Below are 24,453 nucleotides of genomic sequence, written 5' to 3' on the forward strand. Positions count from 1 at the left end.
ATACTTAAAGTGTTATTTTAAATTATATATAATGGACTTATGCCCTTTTTTTAATCTAAACATTAGAGGAGATAAAATATCGATTTTTTTTAGTGTCTATCATTTGAGCTAATTTTTGAAGCCAAATATTGCTACATACCTCCTTGTAACTTAGATATGGTAGAGTTTTTGCTGGTTTGATGTTGAATAAGGGGGGTTGGTTTATGAGGTAGCCCTGTACATAGCCATGACCCATAGATGGCACCCATTTTCATTGTCTATCACCTTCCTTGACCGAATTGAAAAACAAAACCTCCCACGTTCAAGATCTGAAATTTGAAGTAGCATTAAAAGGAGGAATAATAAAAAAGGAAAAGAGAAATAATAAATTAATACCTGTAAGTACAGAGAGATTTTATTCAAACAAAAGTAGTTGTTGGTTCAGAGATGCCATCGTTTTTCTGCACTAACTGAAGTTGCCCTAAATGCTCAATTTGCTTCATTCTTTTTCTTTAATTTCAATAAGATTAATAAAAATATTACAGCAGCAGATTTTCTCCAGTTAACAGTAACAGATTTCAGAAGACAATTAAATGAAAAGGAAGCAAAACTAGTTAGAACACCATTAACTACGAGTAAGTTTTGAAAACCACTATCACATTAATGAAGATTAATTTTATTATGAAACATTAACTGGTGATTCATCTCAGATCGTGGAGCCAATGAGACAAAAACAATCTGAACAATAAATTACTTCATTACATGCTGAACGAAACCACAATCAAATTGCACTCTATAGAACGACAATTTATACCAAAGGCCAGGATAGCCTGGTTGGTAGGACACTTGGCCCATGTACCGGAGGTTATGGGTTCGATCTCCGCGAGCCGAATACTCCCCGTGTAACAAATAGTGACTGATGCACGTTAAATCCGTCGAATCACAAAGTCCTTCATGTTCCCATAACAAATCATAACTCTGGGGGGTACGGATTTAGGAGTTTCTTGTCTTCTGGATTGGTTCAAAATTACAAGGCTATAGAGCTGAATATTAGCAGTCATGAACCCAAAAACTTGGGTCAGCTGTTCAACGATGGTTATAAAAAAATTTATACCAATCTTATTAGTTTAAATCAAATTTCACAATATACAAAACTAATGTCAATTTTTTTAATTACAAAATGGTGCAGATTTCATATCAGTAAAAAAAAATTTATTTCAGTAAGTAAAAAATTCAATACAGTTTACATATAGGACATTTGCTATAAATAAAATGTTTCTAAAAAAAAAAAACAACTTTATCCTAGCTGGCCCAAAACAATTTTGTTTTATACTAGAGTATACATTTGTTAAGCTACACGAGGACCACCATTCCACTGTGTGTGCAGTTCAGCGCTATTTTGCACTGATTATTTATAAAACTCTATATTCAAAATAGACGAGAATAAGAAAAGTTAATCAAGAAGTATGTTAAGTTGAGTTTTAATCGCTAAAGCTTAAAATTCTGCCATTTGTTGAATTGACTTGTTAATTGTTTCTGATTAGTTGCTTAGTGTAATAATCATGTATTTGCTCTTTTTTTTCCTTTCAGTTGAAGGTCTATCAAACAAATTGTTTAAAATAATTTGTAAAAATATAAAAGTTTAGTTATTGGAGTTTATGCATATAAATTAAATACAAACTAGAAAACTAAGTAAATAAAGTTAAAAATAGAAAATTTAATACCAAGCACTGGTTCAACATAATCTACAGTATATCCATCCAGCTGCATCATTTCCGTAGATTCCGACTTCTTTTCTCTGTAACTGCACATTGCAAAAGTATACGGTGGATAACTGTTGGATAACTTATAATATTAAAAGATAATAATTCTAAAGAAAGACACATGCATAAGTTTAACAAATTGAAAAAAGATTATAGCAAAGCAAGATATAAGGTCTAAATATTTTGCATGTTTTCTTTAGCAAATATCTATATTTTTATTGAATTAATACTGATGCTAATATAACATAGGGATTAAGCAAACTATAAATAATATACTATATAGCAAGAATTTGATATTGCTCTATTACTTTGGGGGAAAAAACAAATACTAGTTTGAACATAACATACCCCAAAAAATGCAAGTTATTATATTAATAATAAAAGCTGATAGATATTTTTCATTTTAGTTTTTATTTTGTTTCTCAAAACTCACATTTGAAAAATAATACAACTAAATACTAATCACCTAAATTATTCATAAATTGAAAAGCAAATAATTAGACAATAGCAAATTCTTTAAAATCTGAAACAGTCTAAACTAACTACTATTTTAAAACTAGAATAGTTAAAAAAAATGAGTTTAATGTAATTTTCTTAATGATATATGACAGTGTTGGTGACATTTGAACAACATTCCTATCTAATTGTCAAAATTAGCCAGTAAGTGATCAATTTACAGTTTGTTTTCAAATTTTTGCAAGTGCAATGTTTTTTAAATATTGTTTACTTATTAAAAAAGTATCTAATTACCTACTATATAAGTTAACAATGAGTAACAAAGTTGTTAAAAATCATTGTTATTCCCATAAAATAAAAATTTATTTTAAAAGCAGATTCTCAATTTGTATGTTACTGTTATAATATAAATAGAAAAAATAACAAAAAATTTGGAAAATTTTTATGTTTTTTTTTTTGCAACTGATTAGTCATGGATCAGGGAACATTTTAAGACATTTTAATAAACAATAAAAACACATACCTAAACCAGCAAAAAAAATCTTCTTTCTCAAACTTGCTTTCCCTGCACAAATAAATACTTGTGAAATAATTTTCATTAAAACATAATGCACTCATTTCTGAAAAAAATATTAAGTATGAATATGAATTGACAATAAAAATCAAACCAATAAATAAATTTTTGGTGACATTTCATGTCTTGATAAAAAAATAATCCGAAAGTATTTATCTAGTTTTGATAAGGCCTTTTCAAATTCTTATCCTCTGCTGAAAATAAAATAAAAGTTTCGATCGTTGATTTAAGCTAAATTTTGATAATTATTCAATTCTTAGAAGTTTCAAATAAAACTAGAATTCCTGGGTGTCGTTGGCAGGGTACAGACGATGGGTATATGTGCACTACAATATATAGATATCTCTCAAAGTCCCCCTAAATATTTCAAACAAATACAGGAAGTTTTTCGTTAATCATCAACAGTCAGCAAGCCGCTCGTTGCGCACCCCTATAATTAGACCAAAGAAAAAAAATTCTACATATATTAATTTTACATACCGTAAAAATTTTTTTGAAGAGTTTTAGACCAGTAAGGAGCAAACACTGAATGAGGAGAACCTGAAAAGTAATTTAATTTCAATAAAAGGGCAAAACATTTGACTGAAACGGGAAAATATGATTTAAAATTTTTTTATTTTTAACTAAAAAAAGTATTACCATAGAATTTAAATTAATCTGAGCTCGAGATAACATAGAAGCAACAGAGTTTCCAATTAAAAAATGAAAAAGGTAAAAATCTTTAACATTCAAAGTTATTGTCAACAATTTAGGATTAACAGAAAGATATCTTAAATTGAAAAAATCACAACCAGAGCTCAAAGCTAACTCTAACTAAATAACTACAACCGCTAAAATTTGATTCAGACCATTATAAAATAAATAATATATGACTTCTTTGGCCAGTAATTGATGTTACCGATTGGTACGCTATTTTGGTTATATGAATTTTGGTCACAAAATAGCATATTTCTTCATAATTAGGATTGTTTGTTGTTAATTTACGTCGCACTAGAGCTGCACAATGGGCTATTGGCGACGGTCTGGGAAACATCCCGGAGGATGATCCGAAGACATGCCATCACAATTTTGATCCTCTGCGGAGGGGATGGCACCCCCGGTTCGGTAGCCCGACGACCTGTGCGCGAAGTCGAGCACTTTACGGTAGCACAGTTTAACGAGGACCAATACCGCACACCCTCGGTCCCTACGCAGACTGATCCAAGTGGGTCACCCACCCGCACACTGACCGCAGCCAGTGATGCTTGACTTCGGTGATCTGATGAGAACCGTGTCTTAACGATCAGTCCACTGCGGGACCTTCATAATTAGGAATGAAGTTCCATCTGATGATTCCATATTCTATTATTGTCCATATTCCATATTATATTATTGTCCATATTATATTATTATCGATATTGTAAATAATCTATTCTCCATTTATTTGTTTCTTTTTATTCTCTACATTATAGAGACAAGCAAATAGACCATTGAAATTATGTATGAATTAGCAATATATTTTTGTTACTTGTCCGTTGTACCTATGACAAAATTTTCTTAATTAACCATGATTACAATAAAGCAGCGTTTCTCAACCTTTCAGTATTCGCGGCCCAGTTTTCAATCATAATTTTCATCACGCCCCTCACTTGCAGTAAAATGTATGCAACAATAATGTATATTGAGTATTTTTAATTCTGTCTTTAAATTATTTTTAACTAACTACCAAAACAAAAGTAAAGTAAAAATCAGCAGCAATTGAGATTGTGGAAACTATGTTTGGAGTTAATTTTTCAAAACAATTACAGTCCATACCTCTTTCAAATGATACTGTTGCTCGTCGAATTGGTGATACAGCTGAAAATGTAGTGTCAGCTTTTCTCGTCGTTGCGTGACAAAATGTTTTCAATAAACTTTGAAGCAAGAGATATTAATAAAGATGCTCATTTCATTGCCAATGTTTGATTTTGTGATAATATGTCAGTAGTAGAACTACTTTTCTGCAAATCAATAGAACTCAAAACAACAGCGGTAGCATTATTTGCTATTTTAAATAATGCTATGAATGATGCAAACACAGAACGCAAAAATTGCATCTTAATATGCATTGGAATATGCATCGGAATATGCTTGTTCAATATCCGGAAGGTTCGAAAGTATACAAGCACTAGTAAAACAAAAATCGCCTCAATGCGTCTGGACACATTGCATGATCCACAGAGAAGCTTTGGGTTCGAAAGAAATACGTCCTGGTTTAAATATTGTATTAACTGCGGTTGTAACCATTTCAAATTATATAAAAATGAGAACCCTGGGATCGAGAATCTTTTCTGCTCTTTGTAATGACATGGGTTCAGAACATTCAGAGTTACTATTTAAATGTGAGGCAAGATGTTTATCACGTCGGAAATTTTTGCAACGTGCTCATGAATTAAGAGAGGAAATCGTCATTTTCTTAGAAGATAACAGACCGGAAACCGGTAATTTACAGTATTGTTTATTTGTGATGAAATTGAGATACTTGGTCGTCATATTCGAGAAATTAAATAACTTGAATCCTAAACTCCAAGGAGCAAATACGCATATGTTGGATACGAGTGATGAAGTTAATGCTTTTTGTAGAAAATTAGAATTGTGGGGCAGAAATTTAAAGCAAAAAAACCTAACAATGTTTGCAAATGTGGATAATTGTACTAAAACTTATAAGGCTGAAGAAGAATATATGAAAGTTACGTTTGTAACCATTGAAAATCATTTAGCCATGCTGGCAAAGAATTTTAAAAAGTATTTTCCTGCTCATGACAAACTGCTAGCAAGTTACGAGTGGGTTAGGAATCCATTTCATAAGACTCCCAAAGGACTCTCAATTGATGGGGAAGAAAAATTCATGGACTTCACGACAAGTGGCGAAACTGAAATGCAATTTAGTAATAAATCACTATTTGAATTTTGGCAGGAGGAGGATTTTTCTGCACTGAAACAAAGGGCATTTCGCATTCTATTACCGTTTTCAATAGGAACCTTTGTGAAACTGGATTTTCTGCTGTGGCTTCTTTGAAGACAAAATGTAGATTACGGCTAAATATAGAAACAGGACAGAGAGTGGCTATTTCTAATATTAAGCCTCACCTCAAAAAACTTGCTCTGCAGGACAGACCCAAGGAAGTCACTAAAAATTATTAATTTTTTTTAAAAATTTAGTATGTTTGATTAAGTAAGGTGGGTAAGCCAAAGGTGGCCAGTGCTCCTAACGTAGCCCCCCCCCACCCAAAGTAAAATGAAATTTATTTTGAATCGTAAGATGTCCCTTCTGCATTATAAATCTTGTATCTGAGGTGCACGAGGCTGAATTGGAAGATATTTCCTTGAATGGCCTCCATTGTATGAAGTGATTTAATTATTTGCAGTTGTCGTTCTAATTTCCAGGTGAGAAGATAATGTGTTTAAATTCTTAGAACTTTGAGTTATAATATGTTTTCTGAAAGTTTATTTCTTTTTCTTTAACCACATTACTTTAATTCGAATTAATCTATCAGATTAATAGTTTTATGTCGTGCAAATGGTAAGAGAGACCTTATGTATGTTTCCAAGTGGAGCGACACTCGGGCCACCTTCGGAAGCAAACGTGAAATCTATAAAAGAGTTAATTATAAATCATTACGTAGCATATTATTCTCAAAAAGGAATGCTTGAATTAAATGCCAATTGATTTATTTCATTTTAAGCCAATGTGGAACTTTGGTATTTTTTAAATTTTTATAATATTTTGACGTTCTCTGCACTTTAGTAGACTTTGCGATATTTTGTTTCAAGTTTTTTGTTTTGTTTGCATTTTAAAGTCATTTTTCAGGTATTTTTTTATTTTTGTGGTAGTTATGAGTGTTTTTGTGGTCGATTCTGGTATTTTCTTGCAAATTTGGGTATTTTTAGATTAGTTATGAGTTTAGTCAGTTAACTCTAGTATGGTTATTTAACTCGTACTTGTTGGCTAATCCTTCTGAAAAAATTAACTCAATAATTCTTGATTAATTCTAATGAGTGAACTCAAAAGAATCGCTAGTGACTTCACACAAGGACTATCAAAGTAAAATCAATAAACAAATTATACACTCTGAAAACAAATATCTTTTTTAAAGTCGGGAAACTTGTTCCTACCAGCAAGACACTTAAAATGCCTTTTCAAAAGAAGTTTGCCAGTCCAAGTGTTTTTCTAAAGATAATTTGAGTAAGTGAAAAAGTGATTTAAAAACATGACTCACCTTCGGAACCTGTGCGAAACCTTAGGTGCAGAAGCTAAAATTTTAAAATTGTACTATAATTTTATTTTACAATTAAAAGTATACGTGATATATATTAGAGATAGGTGTAAGATGTTACAGAAAAAATTCAGATACACAGACTTAATCAGAAAATTATAAAAAAATCCTTAAGGCCAAGCCACCATTGGCTCCCCACCTTAAATTTAGATTTAATAAGTTGTTTCACTTTAATAAGTTATTAAATATGTCAAAATGTATTTTGTTTTCTATGTATATGTGCGTTTTCCTTTCATCCAGTTAATCAATTTTTTTAAATAATACTTTCTCTTGAATATTCTCGCGCCACCCCTCTGGTATGCTCGCGCGCCCCTACGGGGGCGCGCCCCACAGGTTGAGAATCGCTGCAATAAAGTATCAATCAGAACAAGTTGGAACTGGAGCCAACTCAAGAACAATATATTCTTCCATTATACAGTGAATAAAATTAAAAATGATTATTAATGCAAGAGAAAATAAGCTTTAGGGTTAAAAAATCACGCATATTTTTTAAAACAAAACTAATTGTTATTTGCTTTTGAGTAAATATTTTTCTTGCATCATCATTTTGTAAATTCTTTAATAATAAAACACACCAAAGATGCAGAAAAGAAGTATGTATTCATATTTTACAAAAAATACAAAAATTATTTAGCAAGCTGTAATGGCTCGGGGTAAGAGTCCCCTTGTCGTCAGGCTAACCATGGGAGGTTTTCGTGGTTTTCCTCTCTATGTAAAGCAAATACGGGCTAGTTCCATCAAAAAGACCTCGGTAAATTTCTCCGATCTATGAGTTCCCTTGTCTCCTGCATTGGGTTCAAAATTAAAAGGTTGCGGAAATGAATATTAGCAGTCGTAAACCCAAAATTGGGTTGGCTGTTCAACAAGGGTTACAAAAATAAATTTTTAGAAAAAACATATGACGCTTTAATTCATAATGAAAAAATAAATTATCTTATTAAAGATCAAGCAAATTTTGCAAAGGAAAAAAAAAATATTCAAAATTATAATCTTTAAAATAACCAAACCACAGATCTTTCACTTCAAAAACAATAACTCAGCACCCAAATGTTCTAAAAATCACGCATTTCCAAACATCATATCTCATATTTCTAGATTCTTATGCTTCCATCTTAATGACAACCAGCATTAAACAAAGCTTTCCTTTTTGTTGGTTTGTGGTTTTAAATCATTATACTGATAACAAATACAAAATACATGAAATGCAAATGCACCGAGTACTTATCATCTGCATATTTTTAACATTTACGCTTGTACTGCTTCAAAAAGAAAAAAAATATTCGGAAAAATCAACTACAGCTAAGTTTAAACAGCATTGCATACTCACACGAGAAAGAAACAAAGGACATTAAAAAACATTAAAAAAGCAAATGAAAAAACTTTAATAGCCTCAGTGACTACTCATTTTATGATAAATCAAAGTCGTAATAGTAATAATATCTGTTACACAATTAAAAATGACATAATAATCTGAAAACAAAAATAACAGCCCCCAGCGGCAAAAATTAGCAGAAAATTAAATAATTTACGCTATTAGAGGAAAACAACATCCTCATATGTCGGCCTCTCACCGAGGAATTCAAAAAAATGGTGTGTGGCTCACGAGACCAAATCTAGAGCTATCATGTAATGAACCTGACATTATTAACTATATTAAACAGCAAAGAATAAAATGGGCAGGACATGTTATCAGAATGGATGAAGACCGTACCACGAAAAGAGTTTTCAATGCCAGACCAGTCGGCACACGAGATGGATAGATTATAGTCTATCTAGAATCTACAAACTAAGGCAAACAACGATAAAGAGCACAAAAATATTTATGAAATACAGACAGCTGTTTTGGATGCTCAAAGGGCAACCTTCATCAGTGCAACAGTGTTGCAATGATGAAGTATTTTTGCAATATTTTTGTGCTCTTTACCGTTGTTTGCCTTAGTTTGTATTTTAGCACAAAGGTTGCCCACTTGTGTATTTATCTAGAATCTATCTTGAGAATTTGGAATCTATCTAGAAAATCTGAGATGGATAGATGGCCCAGAAAAAAAAAACTTTCTGTCTCAAAAACTATATACTGGAAAACGCTAGCAGGAAAAAGGTTAGCCAAGAAAAAACTTCTTGAGAAGGCTAAGGTCCACCCTGGGCTGTCGAGCCATTGATGATGATGAGCAAAATTTAAATTTTAGAACAGAATTCCAATAAATTTTTGTCAGAACATAAATCATTTATTTTCTGAAGTTCACGATTTAATGTAAAAATTACATGCCTCACTAAATTTAAAACAGTATAAGTAAAATAAACTGATTACAAAAACAATGCAAAAAGCTACAGCAATAAAGGGAATATCTTAAAATAAATATAATTAATAACATAATGGAGCATTATTAAAACAATACCTATTGATTTCATTACACAGTCTAATCAACAGCTTTTTAGATTCCGATAACACAACATCTTCAACTGGTAATGAACAGACAACAGCCTGGAAATGAAATAAAATTAATATAATACGATACAATTCATAGACAATTAAGATCAAATTAAATAAATGTTTGAATTACCTTAACTAATTTACCAAACTTCCCTTTCACCTAAAATAAACAATAATAAAAGTTTATAGCATTAAATATAACATTAAAAAATGTCAAAACCATTTCGAGAAAATAATTTGAAATACATATATGTTGGCATAATAATGCGTAATTTAAATTTTATATTCCTTTTTAAATTTAAAAACTTTTTTTTGAAAAAAATATATTTTAAATCCATTTTTTAATTAATACTAAAAGAAGTGATGCTAACATCCATATAAAAAGTTTAAGCGTATAACCAGATATCCTGCAGTTTTAGTAGAAATCATAATAAATAGATAGAATTGAGAATAGAATTTAATAATAAGAATTGAGGTAGAATTTACTGTAGCGCTTTCTTTTTGTAGCCAGAGGAAACATTTCTATGTGTCTCACATTCCAATCAAACGAAAATGTTTCACAAATTCCATTTAGAAACTTTAGAAACTTGAATTTACAAAGGAGTGTAAAAAATATACAAGTTAACAAGGAATTTTACATTTGATAATTAGTTTGAAAATCAGTAACTGTTATACTTGAAGTAAAAGATACGCTACTTGCAATACTCAGGTATGCAACTAAAAAGTTGAATTCAACAAATGCATTTAACATCAAACATCATTCATTTAAAGCATGCACATTTATATGTAAAACATGTACAAATTATTTATTACATATGCTCTTTATTACATATGCTCTTAGAAATTTTTTTTTAGATTTTTTTAACAGACATTTTCACAATTTTGCTAAAAACTGAAAGAGACGCATCACACACACTAAAATGGCACTTAAAATCAAGAAGACCCTCTAATAATAGAGGAAAAGAAATACTTTGTTACGTAATTGTAAAAACAACCAGTTTAAATGTTATTTGTAACAAATTTATGTAAACAGATAACTTTCAAGATTATGCATAATAACTATTAATGTATTGTTGCACTTATGCCAATTCAAATCCATACAAAGCTATAATAAGCTTTCTTCTTATACATAATGTGATATGAATATTCTTTAACTTTTTTTTTGTTCCTAAAGGATTTAATTTAAATTAATAACTTTATAATGCATTATTGTTATTATAGAAAACCAAACTATTTTCGTTTTTAAAATGAATGTTAAATGCCTTTATTTTCCCTTTTTTTCTTCAAGAAATAAGCAATTTGTGAAATACTTAAAATAAAAATAATTTAAATACTGTGTCAATATTTGTGACGTTTAATATTCTTCTAATTAATTTATGAAATGCAATTTTTAGTAATCTAATGTTAGCCTATGAGAAATAAATTAATTAAAAAAATTTTAAAAAAAATTAAAATGCATGCTTTTTAACAAAGAAATTTCAAAATAAAAATGGAAATTAATAGAAAATTTGAGAAACATAAAAAGGAAATTCAGAAGAAAAGAAAACTCCAATTCTTTGACAATTGTAGCAGGCTTTAAAGTTCATGAAAATATTATAAACACAGTTGCTAGAGAAAATAATTTTACAAATCATAAATGAATTCATATTTCTAAATTAAGCTTAAAAACATAGTTTGTGGAAGTTTATTTATGAACTATGTTTGACGGTGCACTTGTATCAAAATAATTTTCCTTTCTTTAGTCTTTTGCTATTTTAGATCTTCATATTAATTTCAAATTTGAATGCAAATTGCATCTCATTTTTTCAACTGTTTAAATACAATTGTATGTTATATGAAGTTTCAGAATAGAAACCATGTCTCAGATTAATATTTTTATTTCATTACAAAGGATTTATTTTTTTTCTTATTTCATTTTAAGAACATTTAAGGTATGCTTCTCTTGGGCATTTTTTATTAGAGAATTACTTTTAAAAACACAGAAGTAATTTGGTAATTTTTCTAAACCTTAAAATGAGCATGACACTGGATTTAAAAAAAAAAACATTCGAAACAAATAATGTTAGTATCAAACCATGATATGAGTCAAAAACAAACTAAGAAAAATTCAAGAAATTTTCTTTAACAAAATCATACTGCCTATGTTCAGATATTGACAATTTTCTGTCAGAAATTCGGCTATCATTATAATGAAAAATTATTATTTACAAACTGCTTACATACATTCTATACTTTCCCCTCAAAAAATGTTTACTATCTCAAGCAAAAAAGGAGTGGGAGTGAAAGATTGACTATACGAGGACTTACAATAACTCAGATATATATACCAGAATCAGAGTCATATCCAAACAAAGGCTAGGGGAAGGGTGATTTCATAATGTTAAAAACTTTGAGTGAGGACAGTAAAATAAAAATGAGGGAAATATTGATGATTTTTTTCATCTTCCTCCTTGATGTGTTGGATATGTTTCAAAAGTTACATATTCTAAAACATTTTGAAACATTCCGTGTGGATGATTATAACCAAATGCGACAATTTAGTGCAATTGCCACACAAACATGAAAGTTATAAAATTAATTGCCATAAAATTTAAAAATCCGTAGTTTTTTGAAAATTGAAATCAACGCAGCGAAGAAAAAAAAATCTCATTTTGAAACATAGAAAATTAAGCACTTTTGACAGCTTTTAAGAAGCGTTTATTAAAAATAAGCAATTTTTAAAAACTCTACGCTTCCTGTTTATTTTCTCATTTACTTACAATTGAAACTTTACACAAGCTATTGACTGAGTCCACACAGGCAGAAAAGGTAAAAATTCGAACCATACATCAAAAAGTAGGACAGTTTAAGAAAGTTAAAAAAAAAAATCTGACAACTAAATTCCTTTATATAATATTACATTGTTATCTTGCAAAAATTACAGATTTAATACAAGTCATGATCTGGTAGATCCTTTAAATTCAAACAAGGTGACATATAAAGTGTAATCAGGGGTCTGTCTGGTTTTTTAATGAGGTACTCATTTTGTGAAAATTTAGACATAATTTGTGAAAATTAAAAATTATAATAAAAGCTCAACACAAAAATATTGCAAAATACGAAAATACTTTCAAAAATTGTCCCTTCAAATAAAAATCCTTTATGACTAAATTTCAGTATATTTTTCCCCATTTAAAAAATATAATTTTGCTATTGTTATATTGTGGGCTTAAAATTGCATCCAATTTCAAAATTCCATACAAATCATTGTCCATACATGAATTTCAACTTGAATTTAATAAAAACATGCATTTAACGCTACTAGCAGTTCAACGCTACATGCATTTAACGACAAACATGCATTTAACGCTAATCAGCTACTAGCAATTTTCATTTACGTTATTTAAAATTCAAGCTAAGATTTTTTTATTTTCTTAATATGGCCTAAAAGGAATTTAAAGAACTAGAAAGTCCTAGATACTTCAATTTTTTTAAATATTCTGGAATATGGTCTTTTTTTTCTTTTTCGAAAACCGATTAAGTTCAATTTCTGAATTCGAACACATCGTTTCTTGAAAAACAACCTCTTGTGCTCTTTTTGTTAAAAATTCATAGCCTTATAGTTCGGAACAATAATCCACGAAATTAATGAGTAACGTTTATGCGTGTTAATTAGTTAATATAACACTTTACTGTATGAAAAACTTTATATCAAAACTAGTAAACACTTTGAAAAAAGGAACTTAAATTCTTTTTTTTATTTTTAAAGAGAGTTGAAATTTCTTGTTTCGATAAGTGGCTGGCAAGGAACGTAATAAATGAATTACAAAGATCTGATCTATTAAGTATTTTTTTCTCATGTTAGCTTTTACACATTACCAACTTTTTACTCTTACAAAATATAGTTTTATACTTAATTATTACTCACAGCTCCAGTTATTCATATCGTGTTTTAATATATTACTATTAAAGGAAAAAATTAAAAAGAAATTGCACAATAGGTATATTTAAAGGCAATATGTAAGATATAGTTGAAATGCCATGATGGTTTAGGGTATAGAGCGCTTGTCTTTCAATGAGGTGAAAATGGTGCGAGTTCCTGTGATGACTGGTCGATTCGAAATCCTCACCCAGCATGCATCGACCCTAGTGCTGGCAAAAAATATCCTCAGTGGCAGAAGGATCATCGGTTAGAGTACCCTTGCCGTCAGATTAACCGTGGAAGGTTTTCGTGGTTTTCCTCTCAGTGTAATGCAAATGCGTGTTAGTTCTATAAAAAAGTCCTCCTTAAAGGCAAATTTCTTCCAATACTTTATTGTCGCGTGTCCTCTAGTTGAGGTTCAAAATTAAAAGGCTACGTCGTTGAACGTTGGTAATCGCAAATCCAAAATCGGGTCTGCTGTTCTACGACGGTTATAAAATAAAATTGTCAAAGAAAATCACGTTGGCGCAATGGAAAAGAAATTCCCTTCCCTACCGATACCATTTATGACCCTAATACTACAAATTTGCATTTTACCTTTAAACGTTAGCCCGCGATAATTGGCAAAATAACAAAATAAGTTATAGATAACTTTTGACACATAAAACACAATATTTTATCTTTAAACATCAGCCCTTTTTATTTTCTAGCCGGCCTTGAGCATTGAATCCGTAGCGAATGTCAGCTCCAATATGCGGTCAAGCATTGGGGCAAACTAGCCTTCTGGAAGGACTTTTTAATGGAACTAACCCACATTTGTGATATATGGAGTAGGAAACCACGAAAACATCCTACGATCAGCCCGGAAGCAAGGGTGCAACATTGGTTCATTGTAGGAAGTCGTTAGTTTATAAAAATGAAGGAACATTTAGTATCTTTCATAAGCATTGCTTATTACCTTCCTCCCCTTTCGTCAGAAAAAAATAAACTTAGAAGCTTTCATTATATTGCAAAAACCAGAAATTTCATGCAGCACGAAATTAAAATTTTTACTAAAACTATGATGTATTGTATAACAAAATACAGATCAATTTTATGATCTAACCTCATCATAAAAACAATCTATTTCGCAAAATGCATGGGAAACAATTAGATTTCATATGAAATTATTATTATTTCAAAAGGTTTTTTAGATTATAAATAAATTTAAATTAATAAATTATAATATTAATAAATAAATTTAAAAAAATATTAATAAAGTTTGAATTTAGCAAAAAAATTGCATTTATTGGATTTTATTGGATTTTTGTTAAATTTATATAAGCTTTTTTTCTTCTTTTTCTTTAAAACATTTGCAAGCAAAATTATCTGATAAAAAGTATTAACAGAGTTGCCACTCATATCTGTAAAAAAAATCCCTATGTTTCCCCTGCACATATTATGCACAACATATTAAGAGGATATACGCATTCACTATGTTCTTGTGAACTATATTAGGATAAAGATGCCAGTTTTAGTTGCTATAAAACTTGGAGAATTAAGAAACAACTAAACATAAAACAGATAATGCTATAGAAAAAGAAATAATATAATATAGCTGAATTATCATCTTTAAATATCCCATAGACTGAGTTTTGAGAGGACTGAATTTTTTAAAAGGAAATAAAATTCCCAGTTTGTAAGGAAAAATACCAAAATTTCCTGCCTTTTCCTGCTATTTCAGCTGATTTTTTAAATCCCCTGTATTTTACCTGTGGAGTGGCAGCGCTGATTAACAGTTTTTAATATTATACGAAAACAATGAAATAGCTAAAATAGTTATTATTTAAAACGAAATTTTTTAAACGAAGTATGAACTGCAAAACTGGTGCGTAGCCTAATCGTTCAACAAAAAATAAGCACCTTTTAAGTACTTTAAGCACGCAAAAAATATTTTTAAGCTCTATGTACATTAACAAAACGCAAAATAATTTGACTTTACATGATCCTGCTAAAATAACAAGTTTCCGAAAAATAACTCTTTTCTCGATTATATTAGCCATTATAAAACGATCAAGAAATTTTGTGGTTCAATATTGGTGGGGGGGGGAATGGAGCCTGAAATTGATAATATCATGCAAACTGCAGCAGAGCTGTATATGCGGACTCCCCAGTATTTTATCAAGCATGTAAAATAATGGGTGCTTTCACCGATAAGCTATGGACTGATAGTATGCCGAAATAGATTGTGGTTGAATGAATTGTGAAAACGTTGAATAGAACAATGCGAAAAATACCCTTTAAAATATTTTTAATCACTTTTCAAAAAAAAAAAAACTCATAATTAAGATCTGTGCAGTAATAAAAATTATTTTTTTAATTGTTTAAAGTTTTTAATTTACGAGCATAAAAGCAACAAAATTCAAAAACATTTTATGAATTTAAATAATCCTAATAAAATAACTAGTTTCTGACAAATATTTCAGAGAGAGAAAATCATTTCTCAATAACTCGCCAATAATGGATCGCTTAAGTGTGGGTTAGGAGCAACAAAAACACTTCGATTTTGAAAATGTTGGAGTTAGGACAGGTTAGTTTTGTAGGTCCCATAATACTTCAGTCTGACCACCAGAAATGTTACAAAATAGACTTTTTGGATCTGCTTTGCTGAGAAGAAGGTACTATTGTGAGGGATGCACAATGTGAAGTTCATGATGAATAGGGAATGTGTTTCTTTGTGATGCCATTATTAATGGATAAACTTCTCAATTTTGATGAATAAAAATTGGTGAAAACGTGACTGCTCATTTTCTTAACATAAAAAGACTTTACTTTTCCCTATTAACAGGGCTCAAACTCAGAATGGCATATAATATTTTGCTTTTTCATTGCTTTAAATAATTTTGTTTAACATTTAACTTTCACAGAATTCAAATTAATACAAATTTGAGGTGTGTATTTTATATAGATATATAATATGAAATTATGCAAAAATTTACTATTAAATTAAAAAAAAAAGGTAACACAGGGTTGCTCCTCAAATCTGGAAAACGAATTCCTTGTGCTTTCCCTGTGCATATTATACGCAATACATTAAGAGGAAACACAATTACTGTGTTGGGTTAACTATACTAACTTTAATTGAGGGAAAAATTTAGAGCAAAAAAAGGAACAGCTGAACATACTTAAATAACTCACAGATAACGCTTTAAGTGGGCACCATTTTTTAAAAGACGAAAATAAGAACTAAAATTCCTTGCTTTTCCCAGTTTGTAAGGAAAAAAAAAATCTGCATTTTTTCCTGTTATTTCAGATAATTTTTAAATTCCCCGTATTTTGACGCTATGGAGTGGCATCCTTGTAACATTTAGTTAAGAGTATTAAATTATACATTACTGCAACTTTGCTTCATTGTAAAATTAAATTGATTTCTTAGAATCAATGTTCTATTTTCTTGGTTAAATTAGAACTAGCCATTATTACCTTTTTTATCATCATTTGAGCCATTAAAATATTTTTGCTCTCAACATTTAAGATTTATTTTAACGTCTTTTTGCTTTTCTAATAGGAGAGAAGATAAATTTTGGACTATCTTGTTGGAAAGATGAGATTTCTTTTCTTTACAAATCTGTCAACATTGATAGGAAAAAACCCGGTATACTTTACGAAATATAAACTTCAAGATAATTGCTGCATAATGTACGAAATATTTTACACATAAGGAATTTAAGGGATTTTTTTTATAGTAATCAAAATAGAACTGCAATATTTTACAGTTATGATTGACATTAAATATACTTTAAATACTATGTATTATGTTTATACATGATTTTGAATATTTAAAGGCATTTAATTCAAAGATAGTTGAAAGAATTTTTCAATTAATTTAAAAAGAGAATCCTCATCCCTAATATACTTAATTATGTTATACTTATTTAATTTTCTAGTAAGCCACAATCTGTGCAAAAATTCTATTTAAATAGGGATTTTTTTCAGGAAACTTGCTCAATTCTAGGAAATTTTTCAATGATGTACAAAAACCATTAGAATATTAAATAAACCAGTAGACCAGGAGAAACTGGCAAAATCCAGTAGAGTTGGCAGCTATGTTTTTATTTCTATGAAATCAATTTTCTATTTTTTTAAAATTGTTTTTAGAATTGTTCAAAGAGTAGAAAAAAATTACTATTCAATTAGAACTTGATAGGATTAGTTTTTGGTAGTTAAGGGAAAAAAACTTATTTTAAAGAATAAGTTTTTTCCCCGAAGTTTTTAAGTTTGTTTAAGAATAACATTACGTAAACTCTTAAAAACCATAATTTTTACAACTCAACCGTTAGACTGTAATAGACTATGAAATTGTAATATTTAGCACCACTGCATACAATTTGCCAAAAGTAAGAAATCTCCGAGTCATTCATCTAGAGGGCAATTCCATGAAAAAGGGGAAAAGCATTGGAAAATTCAAATAAGAATAATGTTGTCATTTTGGATGTTTTCTGAATTAGAAAGGTTTGAAGTTTGATAATTTATAATGATTTTTTTTGAGAATTTAGTTTTTTAGTGTTGGTAGCCCATTGAACATTGGCATTTGCTTGTTCTGATTTGGGTGAAGAACATGGTCAGATTTTGAAAATCAGTAAGTTAACATTATTTTAATTTCAAAATGTTCCAAAGAATAAATATTGTTTATTACACTTAATAGAATTGTTGTGCAGTTTTAAAATAAGTTTTTGTTGTTAAATTCACTTAATTATATAAATTTCAACTAAACATTAATGCATGTAACGTAAGTTACCAAAAACTAGAAAAAGTTTTTATGTGTAAAAAAGGACAAGTGATACAAAAGTAAGAATAATATTTTTTCTTCCTCAGAGGCTAACACTAAATAAGCAGCAATAGTTTTCTTTTCAAATATTACTTATTTATTGTTTTGTGCCCCATTCAATATGTGTAACGTAAGTTACTGACATGCATGCAATGTAAGTTACCAATGTGAAATGAGTTTATTGCTCTTGAAAATTGGCATACAAACTAAATAAGATGTATCCAGTTACAATACTTAAAGTTTAAATAAATTATCATTGCCTTAAGATATTAATTTTAATGAAACTCTTGCTTTTAGTTATTAATTTGGGTGTTGGCATTCATACGTTTTCAAAATCGAACGAAATCTTTCAACAGGCACCGGGAGTTAAGGATGTAGTTATAATTAGAGATGCTAATGGTAGCAAAAAAAAAGTACAAGCACGGCATCTTCATCATTCAGTTCAAGAAATGCACCAAATGTTTATGGAAGAAAATCCAGAATGCAAAACTGGAAAAACTAAATTCTTTCAGCTCCGTCCAAAGCATGTCTTGCTTAGTAGCAAACTTCCAGGCAATGTTTGTCTTTGTAAGAATCATGAAAAGTTCGGATTGACTAAGGAAGCCTTCAGCAAAATTTATAATGTTCCATCTTTCGAAATTCTTTCGAAATTTATTTTATGTTTAGAAAAAACAGCTGAGTGCGAGTCTCTAGAACAGATGAGTGGAGTGTCTAGTCTATTCTCAAAATCTCCACAGATTAAAAATATTAAACAGATCCACAATTTAAGAGTACAAGAAGGCATACCAGAAGAGTTTTTTTTAGTGAAAGATGCTGAAAAAGAAAATGATGAATGCAAGATAAATGCTGAGGGTTGATATATGGTTAGATAGGAGGACATGTTATATCCTGGTGTGGTAATGTCTGTTGCAGAGCAAGAATCTAAAGTCAATGTAATGGCTGCTGTAGGAATCTATTGTAAATGGCCAGAAAAAAGGGTTGTTGTTGTTAATTTACGTCGCACTAGAGCTGCACAATGGGCTATTGGCGATGGTCTGGGAAACATCCCGGAGGATGATCCGAAGACATGCCATCACAATTTTGATCCTCTGCGGAGGGGATGGCACCCCCGCTTCGGTAGCCCGACGACCTGCACGCGAAGTCGAGCACTTTACGGTAGCACAGTTTAACGAGGACCAATACCGCAACACCCTCGGTCCCTACGCAAACTGATCCAAGTGGTCACCCACCCGCACACTGACCGTAGCCAGTGATGCTTGACTTCGCTGATCTGCTGGGAACCGTTTTTTAACGATCAGTCCACTGCAGGACGCCAGAAAAAAGGGATGAAATATTCTACCAGAACGAAAGCATGGTGAAAAGAATTGAGCCCCCTGTACTAGTTAATAACAGAGGACTTAATAAGTTTGCAGTTATGTGTGAATCAAAAGTATCTGAATTAACTTCATGTACACTTTTTCTCCCTTGCACTATACTGTTTAAACAACTTAATTTGTATTTGCACATTATTTGATAAAAGTTTGATACAAAGTGAATTTCGTAACGTAAGTTACTGTAACGTAAGTTGCCCACTTAAAAAATTATATTTAATTTAACTTTTGAAATAAAATCTTAAATCTAGGCATAAGAAATATTTAAACATGTCAGAAAAATGATACATATAATCTTAATCATGAAGCTTTTGTATAAGAACAGAATTTTGCCTTCAAGCATATTGCAAATTTATGCCATTCCTTTTTCGGTAACGTAAGTTACCACACTAATTTTAGGCTTTTACACTGTTTAAATTGAAAAATAATTATTATTTTAATTAGATTCCTTCTGGTTTTGATTGTAATTTTAAGAAATCACTTTATTTTAATATGTGTATTCGTATTATTTGTTTGCTTTTAAGTTCTCAATGCAATAAAGTTTATGTGAATGTAACGTAAGTTACCGTGGAATAGCCCAAGACCATGTGGCGGTGACTGTGGTAACGAGGTATAACTATTTTAAGTAGGTCTGTGAGGTCACTGTATAAGACAGATGATGGCTCTGATCTATTGTGTTAACTCTATAGTGAAGTGAAACTACCCTCCCTAAAATGCACTATTCTTGTTTCCATAGCAGCAGATGGCCTCAGACTTCGTGGTGGGTGGGGGGTTCTTATCGATGACAAATTATATATAGCATGCAGATCTAGTAAAAACATTGAGAATTAAATAAAACTTACCAACTAAAGTATCATTGGGTAAGCTGATGCAGGCATATGCTGCACCAGGAGCACTGTACTGTAATTTTGAGCAAGGAGAGTAATAGACCACTTCAAAACCTTCACTGGGGTGAACCTGAACATAAACGTTCTCCAACACTTGATCTGACAAGGTGTTCGTACAGTCAAACTGAAACAAGAGTGCTTTTTTTAAGCTTTTCAATTATTTTATTACTACATGCAGAAAAATATATTTTGTAGAAAAATTTCATTAATAGATCATTATAACATGCAATATTTTAATATTATGGGATGAATATTTCTGAGAAAACTAAACGGAAAAAATAATTTTGAATTTTTTCTTCTTTTCGTTTTATAATTGAAATGAAAGAGAAGCATATTTTGTGGTGATTCTACTAGATTTTATAAGCTATAAAATCAGGAAACTTTGAATTTTTTAGGAAAAACAGATCCTCATTTAAAACAATATGTCAATTGATTTAAAATAATAACGTTCTGTGGATCAGCGAATAGAAAAGCAATGATCGTCTGATAATTAGGACTGGGTCATAAATCGCAAACTATCAATTTAACGGATACATCGCCATGGTTATATAGTTGCTGTAGTTTCTTGCAAGCATCTGAATGCTGATTTAAGCCGCAGATATAAGAGGATTGTGATTTAGCAATATAACATGCGAGGATCTTCGCAACTAGCTACGAAGATGTATATTTTATCTTGAAAAGAAAACTACGCTGACTTCGTGATGTTGAATGGCAAAGACCGAATTGCATCAGAAGTCGCGACTTTCTGCGAGGATCTGCTTTGAAATGTAGAACACAATGCATAGTTTTTTGATGCACCCTCTTCCTTTGGGCTTTTACATTTGGGCATTACAAACATACTCTTGAAATTTTTTTTTTTGATAACTAGAGCTGTTAGGCAAGAAAACAAATATCATTAAAAGGAAGACTTAAAATAAACAATGCATACGATAAGCAGAACGAATTTTGAATACTTTTAGCTTATAAAGTTACTCACAAGTTTTTATGCAGAAGATTAAAGCTGATATCAGAATTACAAAAGGAAAAAAACTGTGAACTTCTATGCTAGGAATAATTATAGTAAGTTACTATGCGTGATAATACCTTAAATTAATAAAATAAATTTTATTTCGTATTGAATATAGTGAATAAAAAATAAAAAGGCAGAAAAAAACGGTGATTTTTTAAAGAAAAAATAAAAGTAATTATCTAATAAATAACTCAAAATAATAATTATAATAAATGATTCTCTAAAATAAATAATTCAAAAAATATTTAAATCGTTGATTTTAAATGTTTATTTTAACCAATCCACACTTCATATCTCCCTCCCTTATCACAATTTTAAGATAAGGGCACTTATTTTATTTCAGTAGAACAACATTTCAATCTTCCCTCATCTTTCGTTTCCCCCGATGTATTGTCTTGTTTTGATGATCACGTTCGGGTCACCAATGTGGGGATAGTAGTTATCGACAATGTCAACCTTCATCTGTGAAAAGGTACCCCAACGTAGAATCTAGTTATCATGTCTTATAAACTAGTGAATTGGAATTGTGTTTTGGTAGTGATAGATACACTACAGTACTCCCCATCAGAATTATAGTTTTGATAGAATTCGTAGTTGATTCATTGCTGTTTTGTGTGAAGCCGCTGCTGCACTTTTAAGTGCTGATAGTGAGAGCTGTATTAAGTTCACGGTTGTGGTCGCTCCTGTGCTGCCATCGGCAGTCAAGTGTATACAGGCCGATGCTGTGCGTGATAGAGACTGGGTAGCAACAGCATTAGAAACTGGATAATGTCACAGTCACAAGTCAACTGTTCACTGTGGACAATTCATCGAAGTAGGCGTGTTTAGATCAAAGTGGTAGTTTCTGTCAATGAAGACGTGTTCACCTCTTTTCCGAAGGTCATCAATGTGGGGAGAGGAGTTATTAACAATGTCAACCTTCATTTATGGAAAGATACCCCAACATAAAATAGAGTTAACATGTCTTATATACTAGTGAATTGGAATTTTGTTTATGTAGTGATATAGCTCGTTCACCAGGAGTTGGCACTTAGCTCCGCCTTCATCACGTGGTATGCGACGATACTATTTCGCTATTTTTGGGAGAAGGTTGTGAGCAATCCTGAACAATGTTGCTATTTGGCGATCGTTTGGCAAAAATATTTATTTCGCAAACTTTATGTGCATTTTTTTAACAATGAATATTTCATAAATTTGATGATATTTTACACTATTTTTTATGATATTTCTTTCTTTTGAGTGAATAGTTTGTCCTTTATGAGACATTTCGCTGGGAGAACAACAGTTTTTAAATTTAAACTATATTTAATTAGCTAGTGTAACAAAAGGTATATTAGCAGATGATAAAGCAAAGTAAGTAAAAAAGAATTCACTTTCTGTGTTTGGCGCAAATTAAGGGTTGTCTCAATTTCAACAACGGAGATGTTTTTCCTCTTACTCCCCCGCGCTGAAATGAACTCTGCGTCCGAGGAGGTGGAGCCAAGTCTCAACTCCTGGTGAACGAACTATAGTTACACTACAGTCTCATAACAAATGATATTCTTATTACAGTAAAAGGTCCGGCGGAGACAGTTTTTGAAACTATCAGAGTTTTACATCTATCGTTCACAAATTCCTGTGGCAGAACTTTTTGAGGGTTTTCTGCCACATACCTCTCCAGTACTAATATCTTTCTGCTGTGTACTTTAAGTAATGACCAATACACATGTTACTAATTTAAAGTGTGCACATGTTTCTAATTATAAATACAAATGCTACTAATTTCATGTTACTAAATTGCAGAAGCGTCAACTTCAAAAAAAAAAACTTTTGGGATAAAATAAAATAATTTTTCAAATTGAATATGCAATATTATTTTAATATAATATTATGGGCAATATTCCCGCATTTTGCAAGATGGAAACACACTAATTATTTCTTTTTTTGCATTTGCATATCATCTCATTAAAAAAAATAGAAAATTGTGATATCCATAGCTAAAACTACCACAAAAAAAAAATCAACAGCGAAATCACGCAAATCGGACTTTTTAAAAAGAGGCTACTAAATACGGCATTCCATTTTGAGATTCAGTAGTTGTAATAAAAAATATCATATTAAAAATATCATATTAAAAATAATAAATAATATTTAAAAACTGTTTGAAAATCAATAGCAATAAATGCATATAAAATAGAATTCAGCAGAAAAGAAAACTGAATTTTTTACTTCACTATTCATTATTTTTTATTGTTCTCAAATGAAAATGGAAAAATCATAAGCATTTTTTCCTTACTCAGATGCATGAGAAAGGCATCTTCTGAATATAATTCTGAAGGAAAGATAAAATCTTTCAAAATTTCTGCAGAAAAGAAAACTAAAAAAATCTTACTTCCCAAAGGAAAAATCTTCTTGCAAGAATTCGGTATTGTTCTGCGACAATGCCGCCACGATTCTGCCATGGTGTCAAAAATTATACCAATAGTTAAAAACTAATAATTTCGCAAAAATGCCTCAAACATCACATTTGATGTTTATGCATCAGTTGATAAAGCTTGTAGTATTGCAGTAACTGATGAAGTACAGATTTAATATCATTGCGAACAATGAATATTTGCAATTGTTTAAAACAATGAGGATTTTTTTGTATTATTCTGTATCAATGAAAGCAATGAATGGTCCCAGGAAAAATGATTGATTCAAATGCAAAACGGATTTCTTACCTGCAACTCAATGTGGTTAGTGAATGTGTGTTTAATGCATCTAACAACAAACTCAGTCTCAGATTCAGTGAGTTCAATAGGAATAGAAGATTTAAACAATGGACTCAAGTTCAATGAGGAGAGCTCTGGAACTGCCGACAATTGATCTGAAAAAATCAAACTAAAAATATCAGAGATGTCACAGCTTTTGTTTTAAAGAGAACTTACTTAACTTTACAATAAAATAAAAGCTTTAGCGACAATCAGTTTTAAACTTTAATAAATGTGCACTTATTTTTT

The 24,453-nt window shown here is 30.5% G+C and overlaps 1 protein-coding gene across 1 annotated transcript in view; it reads right to left on the reverse strand.

Annotated features, from left to right (window-relative positions):
- Positions 1-24,453, reverse strand: part of LOC122272226 (calcium-dependent secretion activator-like) — a 49,171-nt gene that overhangs the window by 13,878 nt on the left and 10,840 nt on the right. The window contains exons 6-13 of the mRNA XM_087150404.1: positions 24,175-24,320; positions 20,419-20,587; positions 9,629-9,658; positions 9,464-9,549; positions 3,253-3,312; positions 2,722-2,818; positions 1,704-1,813; positions 140-308 (exon numbers count right to left, since the gene is read on the reverse strand). Of these exons, the coding sequence (XP_087006530.1) occupies positions 202-308; positions 1,704-1,813; positions 2,722-2,818; positions 3,253-3,312; positions 9,464-9,476 (387 nt within the window). The 5' untranslated portion in view covers positions 9,477-9,549; positions 9,629-9,658; positions 20,419-20,587; positions 24,175-24,320 and the 3' untranslated portion in view covers positions 140-201. The remainder of the gene's footprint in view (positions 1-139; positions 309-1,703; positions 1,814-2,721; positions 2,819-3,252; positions 3,313-9,463; positions 9,550-9,628; positions 9,659-20,418; positions 20,588-24,174; positions 24,321-24,453) is intronic.

Source organism: Parasteatoda tepidariorum, chromosome 1 (assembly GCF_982258835.1).
Source record: "Parasteatoda tepidariorum strain Cologne lab strain chromosome 1, Ptep-v5.0, whole genome shotgun sequence".
NCBI lineage: Eukaryota > Metazoa > Arthropoda > Arachnida > Araneae > Theridiidae > Parasteatoda > Parasteatoda tepidariorum.